The following is a 14,117-nucleotide window of genomic DNA, read 5'->3' as shown; positions in this document are numbered from 1 at the left end:
GTACTACTTCACAGTTAGGGCGGCTAGGGTCTGGAACCAACTTCCAAGAGAAGTGGTGCAGGCTTCTACCCTGGGGGTGTTTAAGAGGACATTAGATGCACATCTTGCTGGGGTCGTATTCTTTCCTGCCGTGGCAGGGGGTCAGACTAGATGAACTGCTCAGGTCCCTTCTGACCCTAGAAACTATGATACTGTGAAACTATGAAAAGTTTTAACTTTTTTTGTTGGATCTAAATTTCTCCATCACCACAGAGACAAATAAGAAGCCAGGATTAAAGTGAGCATAAACATATTTAAACCTCTTCTTTAGGACTTGGTATTGTTTTTCAAACCTTTTCACTGGAGCATAAATAGCAAGTGTATCCCACACGGTTGCTGAAAATTCTCTCTCTGTTAAGGGAAAATTCTAGTTGGATTTAATGAAATCCAGGTATCAAACAGTCTATAGGACTTCTCTGTATCACCGAAGTCTTAATGTTCAGAGTGTCTGCTATCTTTATTAACAGCATTTGAAAAACTTCAAAATCACTTGGTGCTATGGGTGTCTGAGTTAATACATCATCTGGCAGCAAAAAAAGAAAAATCTGCAGGAGGAATGGAAGGTTAGTGCTTGCTAAGTCTCAAGTTTGATGATGCCTGTAGCTGGTTGCCTAGTTAGAGATGCTTCTGGAGAATGTGATCTCCAATTCCCACAATGACAAGGAGATCAAGCCTGAGCTGGTAGACCCCAATAGCATGCATAGTACATAGGGTACACAATGCTGACCCATTCATTGCCAGCCATAGCAATGTAGTGGATACTGAAAAAAGAGGCTCCAAATTTTCTCACCGAGTCACCTGATAATTCAAATGAACTAGGTATATACTTGTGAGGAGTAAGAAAATATGAACTGGTGGCAAAGAAATGGGATATACTTCCTGAAGGGTCACTTCCAAGATACCAGCATCTGTTTCAGTGCTAACAACAATCTTGGTACCAGTTTCATCCCTCAGATAGTTGTAGCATTTTTTCTGATATTGTGAGTGACTCTACTGACTTAGTTGATGCTGGTGCCTATGTGGTTATCAGCATCACTGGGATGATTTCCGGGGCGTGCTTTACCAGTACTACAAGTACAGCAGATTCCATTTTGCTTGCCCTTTCTATATTCCTGGATGTTCTCCTTGCTGTCTGTCTGAGTACAGAGCCTCACTGAGCAGTGCCTGAAAGTTTAATTTCTATGCTGAAAAACGTCATCTATCAATACTGGGATTCAATGCCAAGGATGTTACTGCCAGCTCCTTTTTCAGCATCAAGGAATTGCCAGTACCAGTTTTTGGAGCTGTGTGTAAAAGATATTCATAGACATTTACTTCTTAGGTATCTGACAGGTCTTAGGAACTCATTTCTTAAAAAGTCCTAAGTGATATCTATGGACTGCTTTAATAAACAGGGTTTATGATAAGCATCCCACTACTTATGTACTCTTTGTGAAAAGGAGTGACAATAATGTGCACCAGGCTGGTATACATCCAGATACAGTAGGCACGCATGAGTTTGCAGGAAGCATCTGACTACTGCATGATGGATAGGGCTTAAATCCCAAAAAACCCAAAAACCAGAGATCACCAGGTTTGGTGTCCACCATCAGGAGAAAGTCAGGGAAGTAGACTACTAGTCCAATAAGAAAAAATATCAAATGCTAAAGAGTAGTAGTGTGATCTGGCCAAGTTCTGTCATGCTGCCATGGAGGGAATAATTGGGTGGCTTCTCCATCTTTCATACCCTTACATGGCTATTTCAAGAATCAAATGGCATATTTACAAGCCCAACAGGCAATGCTATTCAGAAGAATCTCCTTTCCTGTATATGAGGCAAAAGAGTACTTACATTGATACACACCTAAAGAAGAGAGAGAAATTAGAGAATAAGCAAAGTAAAGAACTAAATCAAGCCATAAAGTGGGCACATCTACACGTGCAAATAATCTGGGAGCCGTTTAACTTGACAGCAAACTCTCATGGGCACGTGTTTACATGTGCAGGCATGCAGGAGCAGATTTGCTGTTCTTAGCAGCAGATTGCTTCCATTCCCTGAGGCCCTATAATGGGTCCCTGCAGGCACCAGGGGGAGCTCTAGGCTCCCTCTAGGAGCTAGACCATAGATCAGGAGACAACTGTCTCCTGGCAGGGACTGAGACATTGCTCCCTGCCCCCAGGAACTCCCTGCTGGTGGGGTGGGCTCCAACACTGAAGCCTGGGTGGGGACAATGTCTCCCGGCCCCCACAGCAGGCAGCTCCCAGCCCCCGCTCTTGATCATAAGGCCCAGGCTGGGAGAACCTCATCTCCCAATCCCAGTCCAGCAGTTGTGGGGCCCAGGCAGGAAGATTTTCTCTCCCAGTGCCAGCTCCATGTTCGCATGGTTGGTTCTGGGAGATCCTTCCCAGAAGAAACTTCCAGTGCCAACCAGCAGCCATGGAGCTGGCTCTGGGAGAGAAGGATCTCCCAGCCCGGCCCTGCAACTAGGGCGGTGTGAGGTTTCAGACAAAGCTTCTGATCCGGAGAAGCTTCGGACGCTTTGGGGTCCAAAGCAGCACATCCAGGTTGAAGCGCTGGCCTTGTTAGGCTTCCCAAAGCGGTTCAGAGCTTCTGAAGATCTTCTTGAAACTTGGCAGGATTTGTAGCCTCAGTAAGAGCTACCAGCGCTGCAGTTTTGACCCCCCTGTGTTGTAACACACAGCTGTGACATGAGTTTGGCTTTCAAGAATTTGTGGTACAGTTCCCCCTAAACCTCTGCACCGATCTTCTAGAAACTTAGCAGGTTCCATGTTCTGTAGCAGAGGCTACAATCCCTTCAAGTTTCATCCAAATCAGACAAAAAACAACAAAGTTATAGCTACTTAATTGATTCCCCATTATACCCTATGGCCAGATCTCAGAGGCGGCTCCGAAGCTTCTGAGCCACTTCAGCTGGATCAAAGTGGAAACCCAGTCCGGAGCTCCAGATCAGATCACAGCCATCCAAACCGGCCAGATCTGAAGCCGGATAGGATTGCTGCCAACTTACACAGGCCTACCTGCGACTGCAGCACTCAGGCTGGGAGATAAAGATCTCCCAGTGCCAGCCCCGCAACCGTGTAGATGCCCGTCAGGCACCTACCCGTGTGCTACTATGTATGTGGTAACTACTCACGAGTATATTTGCTACTTGCAAGTAGCAAATTTACTCATAATTAGAGTCAATTACTGTGCAATAAGCATCTGCATGTGCAGATGCAGTAATTAGCTCTACCGTGCAGTAAAACGTCTCATGTGGATGCGTCCAGTAAGCAGTAGAAAACCTTTATATCCTATTGCACTCAGTAAAATGTTCTTCTTGAGATTAGTGAAAATTAGCCACAGAAATCAGAGGCAATGATCGTCAAACAGTGATCTGGCTTTAGGGAGCCTACTGTGAGACTCATATTAGTGGCATAGTCTGAGAGAAGAAATAATTAGTGTTATTTTTAATTTTCAAAGAAATATCCCTATGCAAAAGGCAAGCACCACAGAAAAGGAGCAGAGCCTGGGACATCTAGAGGGGGAGATGGAAAAGCATCAGTGTTGATTTCAAGACAAACCCAACTTCATTGTCAAACTGGAAAGGGCATTTCAGCTATACAAAAGATTGTATTTTGTTATGCCACGCACACACAGGCTTTAAAAAGCAACAATGGTTTAATTAATGAAAAAAAAGAATACACAATTCCTTAACATTGAAACAAAGGAAAGCAAATGTCTAGATAAGTCCCCTATCACAAGAATCCATGTTCCTAAGCTAAAAATATTTTATTCAAAAAACACCCCGAAACAACAGCAACTGTCAATCAGTGATTGTGTTGCTAGCAGTGGTATGGTGGCTAGTGATAAGGCTTTCTTTTGTATTTGTACCTATCATCAGACTGCACGCTTGCAAATGTGTAACTTGTCTAGCCCAGCTTACAAGTTGGATGTACAAGTCATCAATAAACATTAATTAAAGTGGCTATTGAAAAGACTACAGTTATGCAGAGCGAGCATAATACTCTCCAAGGCAATAAGAGTCTGTTAGAAGGAACTTCTGGATAACTTGCTTCTTGTGAACTACATTATCCCAAAAGGGAAAGCTTTTAGGCAACAATGGAAAAGGTCTGGAGTTTACCACATGCTGAAGTATAGCCAAAAAAAAAGAAAAGAGAAGACCAAGGGGGATAAGATAACACAGTCGTCCTATACATAAAAAGTGCTATCAAAAACAATGAACAATTGTTTTCCACAGCCACTGGGGTAGGAAGAAGAAATTAGCTTAATTTGCAACAAAAAAAGATTTAGGCTGGATATTGAGGAAAAAAAACAATCCTTTGGGACGGAGAAACACTGGAACAATCTACCTATGAAAACCGTGAAATCTTCTTTACTGGCAAGTTTTAGAAAGGGTTAAGACAATAATCTCTCAAAAATGGGCTAGGCAACCTTGCCTTAGTGCTGGGGATTGGACTAGAGCAGTAGTTTTCAACCTTTTTTCATTTGTGGACTTCTAAAAAAAATTCGAATGGAGGTGCAAATGCCCTTTGGAAATTTCAAATAGATGTGCAGGCTCCTTTGAATTGTAAGTGTGGGTATTCACATACTTTTGAGTAATTGTAGTTATATTTTGTGGACCTCCTGGGGTCCGTGGACCACAGGTTGAAAATCACTGGACTAGATTTCTTGAGATCCCTTCCAGCCTGGTAGAAATGATTCTATAATTTGGATATAGATCAGAAGCAAATCTGGATATCCTATTTTCGTGGCCATGGGGTGGGGTGCCACATGCTGTACATTGTGGGGAGGTTACACAGTCACTCCAGTTATCTCAAGGTAAAAGAATATGGCAAACCCCCAAGAAACCAGTCAGAACAGCCCAGATTGTTGAGTCATTGTTACTGAAACAACATGAAGTAATTCCTTGTTTGAGGTATTTCCTTGGTTACAACTGGAGGTGAGAGGAAGCCTCAATTTAGGTAACTGGAATACACAGAACAAAAATCCTTTTTTAAATAGCATCACTTACTGCCAAATAGAGAACAGGTCTGTATATTTTTAAAGCATTTCCTTTGAGTTTATGAACTTCATTCAGCCTGCCTCCCCTCTATGCTTATCTTCAGCCACAGAACAAAGTAACTGTTGTGGCTCAAACAGCAAACTTTTTTCAGGAAATGGCCTCTTGCTATTTCCCTCAACAGAAACACTTTTAAAATGTGTAAAGACATGTTATATCAGACTAAGCCCTATATTTTTGAAGATTTTTAAAGTAAAACCACATTAGACAGAAGATGAGTAACCTAGTTCAATTTAATTTGGGTATATTTCCCTACTGAAAGAAATAAGGAAATGTGATATATTTAATCAGATGATTTGGATGTATTTCCTTTGAAGGGGGAGGATGGATGGAGCAGCAAATAGGAAAGAGAGAGAACGAGCAAAGAAAAACATTATACCATCATACTTTTACCTTAATACTTGCAGCTCTTCTTCAGAGTTCTGCACTTCATCTCTGAGCCGTTGCCAGCGGAGCAAAGCTTTCAGTTCCTGCTGCTCTCTTGCTTCATCACGTGGCAGCTGCTTAGTATACAAAAGCACAGTTCATTGTTGTTTGTTGTCCTCATTGGTAAATAATTTCCTGATGTAAAAACTTGTTTTGTTTCCCTTTAACATGCAAAAGGAACAGAGAATGGTACAAACATCCATACCCTGGTTGGAAATCCATACCTACTGTACAAAGAGTTAATAGCAGTACAGAGGAAATGGGAGCCTCACTGGGTGCATCAAATCAATAGTCGGTTAAATATTTCTGCCTGAGGAAGGAGATAGGCATGTTGTTTTCCCCTCAGTGACTGGGAATAAAAGAAGCAAACATACAATCCAGATACCTGGCATATCAGTTCTGGCTGCATCTTTGCTCTTCCCAGCCTTGAAAGCAGAAAGCTGTTCTGTGTCCTGATTTCACCCCTCTTTCCTAGTATCTCTGCCATACTGGTGAAAGCTCTCTGTTGTATCTTCCCCTTCCCCCCACTCCCCCATAACCAAAGGAATATTTGCAGTAATGTTTTCTAATAAAATATACACCAGTTTGTCAGCTTACAAGCTAACAACTAACTGTTGCTTTCCCCTTATGGAAAAATGGTTTGATATTCTCTTGCACTACCGTCGTATTTCAGCTGCAACTGAAGTTATTGTAATGTCTGAGAGTATATTTGTATTCTAATTAAAATACAGCTATAAAACTACCTAACGATTACAAAAAAAGAAAATAACAAATACTTTTTATAGTCTGGTAAATTAGTAGATATATAAACCATCCAGTTGTGATTTTTGTTGCTTGCTCCTTTCCTGCTCTCCAAAATTCTATTTGATGCCGTGTAATTTTTCAATTGGCTCAAAACAGAGTAATGACAATGAACCAAAACAGCTTTCAACAGCCGACTGACATTCAAGTGGGAGTCTCAGAAGTATTTGAGGATAGAAAGGGAGATGTAATTGAATAAAGACAACCTTTTTACTCCATAAGTGTTGTGCTCATAAAGATTTTGGTTTTATTTAGTGCCGTATATATGCCTAGTACTTTATTAAACAAACAAAAACAGTGTCATCCGAGAAGTAATTGCAATGTAATGCCCCAGTCCTACAAACTGTTTAATACATATGGAGTTACATTGACTTCAGCAGAGATCTGCATGGCTCTACATAGTCTACACATGCAGATTAGATTAAAGGACTGGGCCTAGTTAAGACAAGAGGAAGGGGAGATGAAAAAGACTCAGGAAATGGCTGAAATAGAGAGATATGATGATGACAAGAATGATAAGATCAGTGGTATCCAACTTGTCTGGTCCTGCAGACTGAATGAGTGGCATAAGGCTGGTCTGCAGGCCCAACCCAGTGTGTGGGGCTGGTCTGAGGGCCCAATCAAGCGCACAAGGCTTTGCCATCACACCAGCAGGACTCCCCATAGGTCAGGAAATTTGGGGATGAGTGGAAGGAGTATGAATTGTTGCAGTTCCAGAAGCCACAGCAATTAATACTGCCACCGTGCTCTCAATTACAAATTTAGAGACCTGTAGGGACCCCTGTGGGCCAGATAACATGGCTCCAGGGACCAGATCAGGCCCCTGGACCATATCTTTGTCACCCATCCATAAGATCACTACAGTGACAGATACATCTCAGGCACCTCTTTAAAAACCAACAGATTAATTTTGTTTAGCCTCCTTGAAGAAGTTTTGAGGAGGAACGTAAAATGAGGAAAAGGTGAAGATACGTTGAACAGCCTCAAAAGGAAGGGTAGTAGCAACTCTGCTATCATCTCTTCACATGTCAAACCTAGTTCATCTTCATCATTATCCTCCAGCTACCAGGAAAGTTACCACTTTCAGGATTACTAGCACTGTCTATTATTTCAGATTTGAGGAAAGAGTTGAATGAGTGAAAGGGTCGGAGAGCAACTAACTAGAGAACAAGAGGCAAATCTGAATAGCAATTTTCTGGCTTGATAGTCATCGAAACAAAGATGTTTCTGTTATTATTTGCACTGATCTGTACCTTTGAAAAGATTCGGGTTCATTGGCAATCGATGTGGGTATAAGTAATGGTAAAACAAGTTTAGAAAAACATATTCCAATGGTATCATAGCAGAATTAGCCTGCTAACCTACTACTACTAAATACAGATTTACAGTAATTTCATTCAAATGAATATTAAAAAGCATTCAGTTGGGAACCTTCTTGATTTCTACTGTATAAAACAAAGAGGCAGCTTATTGTCTTCATACCTGTTGTGCTGCTGCCCAAAATACATCCTCCAGGTGAGTAGCAAACCCTTCGCTGATCCATTCTTCAGTCCAATCACGAGCACCAATGGCCAATCCAAACCAAGCATGAGCAATTTCATGGCATAGACGTGTTCCACAGAGATGGCTCCCTCCAGATAATACGCTCTGTGACAGGAAGATGATGTGTGGGCTGCATAATATGAATGAAGGACAAATACATAATAGACCAGTTACAGCATGCATTGCATGGCTATAGTAATATGTAGACTTTATTAGTCTTGTCAGCCTGTTATTACTGTATGCATGCTAGGTCATGACAGATAGTTTATAGCTCAGGCGCTTTTAGGAATTAGGTTGTACTTTATTGTTGGCTGGCAAAGATTCAAGCTAAAATTCTGCCAAGCAGTTGTTTCATATTCAACCATCAAACAGCTATTACCTGTAATAAGTAACTTAAACCACAGTTTTATATTTTTCAAATTACAAGGCTGATTTATTTCAGTGGAAGCATTTATATTAAAGCCAGGATAATAAAAGAAGAGCAGGCGTGAATATGGACAGCAGGTATTTATCAGTTAAATGATCAAAGCTGGAAATAAATACAGAAAAAATGTTTTAAAAAGAAAACAAATCACTATCCAAAAGCAACAAAGAACATATGAGGTAATGTGCACACACACACAAGTCATATTTGATTTGTTACAATCAAGACAAGCTAACAAAACACAGTATAAGGACCATATACTATTATCCCCTTAGGAGGTGGAGGGTTGGGATTAACAGTCTTTTTCCTTCACCTATTTCCATAATGTAAATGTGGATGCATGGTGTGTTCTTTCCCACTCCAGAAAGTCAGCAACATTATGTAAAAGAACTCTTGTAACCCTGGGGTGGGGCAATCAGATATGGCAAGAAGATGGAAAAACAGCTAGTATATGTGATCTGATCCATTCAAGAAAATACACAAATTGTATTGCATGTCTTCTGCTAGAGCTGGACACAGGCATGGGCAAACCAGGTGGCCACCCAGGGCTCAGACAGAAAGGGGGCCCGAAAATGGTAATTTTTTTCCATTGTCCAATTATTATTATCATTATCTCTGGCGAAAGGGGACCTAATACTAAAAGTTTACCCAGGGCGACCAGGAATCTAGGTATAGTACTGTCTTCTGCTCTTATTTTCTGCTCTAAGCTAGACTGTGCCACTCACATGGTAAGCAGAAATTTACCTATCCTATGGACCTACTACTCTTGAAATAAGGTGCCACTCAGTCCAAGTGTGACAGGGTCCCCAGGGGCTACTACCCAAGGGGCTAAAGGAGCAGGAATGACTGCTAGTGCCACTGATAGGAGGATTAGAAAGGGCAGACAGGCACAATCCTTTCAAGCAGATAGAACAACATCTGAAAAATATGTGATTGCTAATCCCAGGGTTTCTCTGTCTCTGCATAATCCATATCCCAACTGTTTTCCCAGGTCCAGACAGCATGCAGCGGCAATACAATAGTAAAGCTCCAAAACCACAAGACTTCAGAGGTAAGTTTGGCTTCTATAACATGGGAGGGGAGCACATGGCCTAGAGACATTTCCAAGAGGCAAATATTATTCATTAGGTTCCAAAGAGCTTCCCCACCCTGCCTTACCCTTCCGTTAGAAATGTTAAAACACCTACAGCTCTCTTGCAACTAGTCTACATGTCTGGATCTGTGAATCTAAGCTATTATGCTGTGTGCCTAAACCAAAGATGGTTATTGTGTGTGTGTGTATTTTTATACAATAATAAGTCTAAAAAGCAGATTAATGCATTCAAATCAGCTAATATCACAACAGATATTGCAAGAAGCTAAACTATCAAAGGAATTAATTCACTGAGAACAAAGAGAAAGAATAAACAGGACCTCTCCAAATGCCTGCCAAAACCAGCTCAGATTATTAAGAACAAAAAAAAAGTCAGAGAGAAAGAAATAAAAAGTACAGAAGCTGCAGAACACGATGAGACACTCCCTTTTATTATAAAGTCCCTGCTGAGAAGAATAACTGTAACTTGGAGGTATTACTGTGGTCATTTTTAAGTAAATGACCCCTAACTGTGGCATGTGCAGCACTACAAAGAAAAACCATAGAAAAGCCAAGTAAATAACATTCCAGACATACTGCTGGCAGTGTTTCGGCCATTTGGTTAAACAAAGCAAAAGTAACTCCATGCCTTATAAACAGGCTCACAGGAGGGTTTGCATTTCAAGTATCCCCTTTATGGATGTGAAAAGCAAAGGTAAAAATTCTGCTTTCTGGTTTCATAGTTTCTAGTCTAAGGTACTTAAATAACAGGAATGTCACATTTTGACAATATAGTCCTTTTATGAAAAAATTACAAGGATAGTTTTGGTGAGGAACTCCACAGGTGTCATGTTTGAGCCTCAGTGCAAATACACGGTTAAGTGATTCTTAACCATGGTGTCAAGGCACCCTGCAGTGTTGCAAGATCCTTCCAAGGGTGTTGCAGCGCCTCACCTCTGTGCCAGGAAGTAAGCAATAGCTTCTCAGCCCACCTGGTGCCAGGCAACCCAGCATGCCACAGAGAAGCAGTGCCTGTTGTTGCTCTCTGCCTCCGGTACCCTCTGGACTCCCAGCAGCATGCTCTGCCAAGCACATGCTGGGGGATGCGAGGTCACCAGGCTGTACTTTTCAGCCTAGGTCATCCCTCTGCTCCACATATGCTCTGGGCCCAGTGGGAGAGCCACAGATGCATGTGGCTCTGGCCACCTGCATATGAGCTGCTGGAGTTGTAGCTGTGCTGGTGGGGGCACCTCCTGTCCCCTCAAGTACAGTTTTGGTTACCAGGACTAGTTCTCAACCTCTACATTTCTAAAAGTTATGGAGGGGTAACTTGAGGCCAAAAAGGTTGAGAATCACTGCTGCAGAGCTTCCTATGAGTCTGGAAAATAAAGGCAATTATGCTCATCCCATCCCTTCCCCATAAAATACTTCTTTTCATTTTGTTCTCTTTCATCATTCTGACTCTTCCTCCTGCTCACAGTATCCCAGACAGACGTCTGACCACAGAGCAATTCAAGGTAATTACCCGTATGTCCCAGCCTCACCCATCCCAAGGTCTAAACTCGTTGCCTTCACAGCATTTCCAATGCTCACTAGTTTAGGAAGAAGTCTGAGTCTTCAACTACAAACCTATGTATTTGCCTTCCAGAGATAGGATTTTCAACTTCTATTTGAAGACCATAGGTTTAATCCCCTCTCTCTCCTCAGAGGACATTATGTTCTAATGTACAATATAGGATGTCACCCATATTGGTGGCTACAATATTGTCCCTCAAGTCTTGATAAATGCAATAGTGTCTCCATATAAAAGCTAAGATAATAGAAGTAATGATAAAATTGTAGCATCCAGTAAAATTTCCCAAAGGTATGGCTTTCAACAACTTATTGTTAGGGACCACTGTAATTCAGGCTCCCTGCAGGCCTACCAGAGGCAATTTCAGTTATTTTTCTCTCCTTTCTCTGACTTAGGGAGCCTGCCATGCAGTTGAGTACCACTGAAGAGCAGTACACAGGCTGTTCTTCAACTGTTCAAAAAAAGTAAAGCTCATAGTGTATTAAGCAACAACTTTTAAGTAAAGCTCACCACTTAGAATTCTTTATGAAACCATCATAAATTTTATTAAACATCAACTTTTACTTAGGGTTGGGAGGGACCTCAAAGCAGGACCAGCCCCAACTATATCATCCCAGCCAAGGCTTTACTTAGCTGGCTGGATGTGGGATGAGTGGGGTGAGGCTGGGGGTGAGGGACAGTTCCCCCGTCCCACGTGGCTGCCACCACAGTCAGGTGTGGGGCAGGGACTTACCTCACTCCAGTGCAGGGTCTTTTGAGCCCTATTTTCCTTTGCTGCCGTGCAGGAAAGGAGGGGATTTTTCCTCTCCCCTTCTCTGTGCTGCAGGGAAGAGCAGGGCTCAGGACATCCATATTAGGTGCCTGCCCCTATGGCCAAGCATGAGGTAGAAGGTTCCCCCACTACAGGAGCTACCCCATCCGACACAGGTCTCCCAAGCCCTGCTGTGCTCTGCTGAGCAGGGAAGGGGAGAGGGATATTCCTCTCCGTTCCCACATGGCAGCAAAACAAATGGGGATTGAGAGAGCCATGCCTGCCAGGGGGAAGCCCCTGCAGCAGGGTACCCTGTGCCCCACAGCTGGCTGTGGAAGCAGACACCCGGCATGCCTATGTCCGCAGCCCCTTAGGGCAGTGGGGACCTCGCCTGCTCCAGTCTGGGCAGGGCTTTTAAACTCTCTGTGAAAGTGGGGAATCGAACAACCTGATTAGCTGTGCTCGAGCAAAGGCTCAACCTGTACTAGGCTGCCCCTAGAAACATGTGGGGCTTCTACAGTGTTTCTGGGGTTCTGCTGCCTTTCTTCTCTGTGCTTCAGGTAAGTATTTAAAAACTTTTTTCCATGTCCTCCCTCTGCCCTGTGGTTTCAGGCCATTTCCAGCCAAAACACAGTTTTCTGAGGCTTTGGGGTAAAAGCTAAATTCTAGGCTTTCCCCTGAAATCATATGCCTACATTTCTGGAACAAAAAGGGAAAGTCTACCAACATCCAAATCAGTTCAACCACTGCAGGTTAGGCTAACCTGCAAAAAGTAAACCAGTTCTGGCTCAGACTTTGTAAATGTCTGTCCCTAGTCTTGAAGATCAGATACAACATTTTAGCCCCAATTAGAGTGATCTTTATATTTGTCACAAAATCCTAAGGTTTGCAATAATATCTGTGCTGGTATACTTTGGTGCTTTTCACCTGAATTCTTCCAGCTTTTATTTTGAAAACTGTATTGTGTCACCTTAAATATTTCCACAGTACAAAACTGAAAACAATGAACTATCTCCAGCTCAGTTTATTTTTCCCATTTAGAAACCTGGTTTGCTGAATAAGAGAGAGAGACATAATGTCTGACCTTTGGTGTTACTCACTGTGACAGATCTTCTCTATCAATGATACTGTCACAATGAAAATATTGCTGCTGTGTTAAGTATAGATTTTGCAATTTATTCTCAGGCACTGGACAGGTATAAGGTTTAAAGCAATTTAAACACCTTTGAACCACTTCAAAGGCTGAGGAGACAGAAGTATATGCCTTTTGTAGGACTCCAGAAAAACAGCAAAAGCACTCCAAAAATAATCCTGTAGGAAACAACTACTAGTTTAGAAATGCTTCAAAGCAAAGCACTCTACATGTTCTACAGGGGGTGTGGTCCTCCAGCATCCCAAAGTGCTCTGGTCCTTTCTCCTCCCCTAAGGGAAGGGGAGAGAACAAGTGTGCCTTGCCTCTGCTCTTCCTCAGCACCCCTCCCACCAGAGCCCCCATACCACTTGACACTCTCCTGGCTTGTTGGCATGGGGAGGGGTGCCGGGGTACTGTCTGTTATCACAGGGGAGTCTGTGATAATAGACAGTAGAGGCAGAACACAGTGGGAGCCCCTACAGACATTCAGGAAAAGGTGTGATAGGATCTGATGTGTGATCCACACAATTGTGCCTCCTGCCATGTCATGTAGGATCCAGCATCAAATCTTACCATGCCTTGTTGTCAGAGGAGGGCAAGCCTGGGATCACTATCCCAGGCTTCCTCTGCATTGGCAAGTAGCAAGCTACTTCAGCTGTGGGATGCACTGTCAAGGAGCAAGCTCTGCATCTCCATGGGGTGCTACCAGGACAAAGAGTCCCATCAGCTGTGGGCCTCTCTGTCCCAGGAGCCATAGGTTACTGCTGGGACTAAAAGCCCCAGTTATTGCACATTGTCCAGCTGGATGGACCTTTTTATGGTGTGAGATTTATTCTGCACATGGAGCTGGTCTAAATTAATTGTGCAATAAACCAGTTAATTATATAATTGTTGTTTGTCCTTCAAATTTGAAGATGACCATGACATCACCAGTTGGTTTGGTTTCTGTGAACACGCGAATGGCTGATCAGACCAATTTGTATTTAGAACTATCTATGGCACACTGAGCAAGAAATGCTGTTTTGGGTTCCTTGATCAACAGCAGACATGCTGGTGTTGCAAGATTTATGCTGTTTGCATTTCTGCCTTAGCAGTTCTTCTCTGCTCATAGATGGTAGCTCCACTATGGATGAGGCTTCATCAGGTGGAATGATCATGAGCAAGTCCTTCCCAGAACTTCGGGTCAATGTTGAAATGTTTCAAGAATGACTTGAAGGAGTCCTTGAAGTGTTTCTTCCAGCCTTCCTGAGAGCCCTTTTCCTAAAAAGAAGGTCCCAGGTAATGGGGGCCCCTTGCA

At 42.7% G+C, this 14,117-nt stretch overlaps 1 protein-coding gene across 3 annotated transcripts in view; it reads right to left on the bottom strand.

Annotated features, from left to right (window-relative positions):
* Positions 1-14,117, bottom strand: part of CUNH9orf3 (chromosome unknown C9orf3 homolog) — a 326,108-nt gene that overhangs the window by 177,118 nt on the left and 134,873 nt on the right. For 2 of the 3 annotated variants that reach the window (XM_019554787.1, XM_019554789.1), the window contains exons 6-7: positions 7,809-7,998; positions 5,493-5,602 (exon numbers count right to left, since the gene is read on the bottom strand). In XM_019554787.1, the coding sequence (XP_019410332.1) occupies positions 5,493-5,602; positions 7,809-7,998 (300 nt within the window). The remainder of the gene's footprint in view (positions 1-5,492; positions 5,603-7,808; positions 7,999-14,117) is intronic. The other variant, XM_019554788.1, reaches the window with a different exon arrangement.

Source organism: Crocodylus porosus, unplaced genomic scaffold (assembly GCF_001723895.1).
Source record: "Crocodylus porosus isolate Cpor-Errol unplaced genomic scaffold, CroPor_comp1, whole genome shotgun sequence".
In the NCBI taxonomy this organism is placed as follows: domain Eukaryota; kingdom Metazoa; phylum Chordata; order Crocodylia; family Crocodylidae; genus Crocodylus; species Crocodylus porosus.
This window is presented reverse-complemented; position numbering and strand designations above follow the sequence as displayed.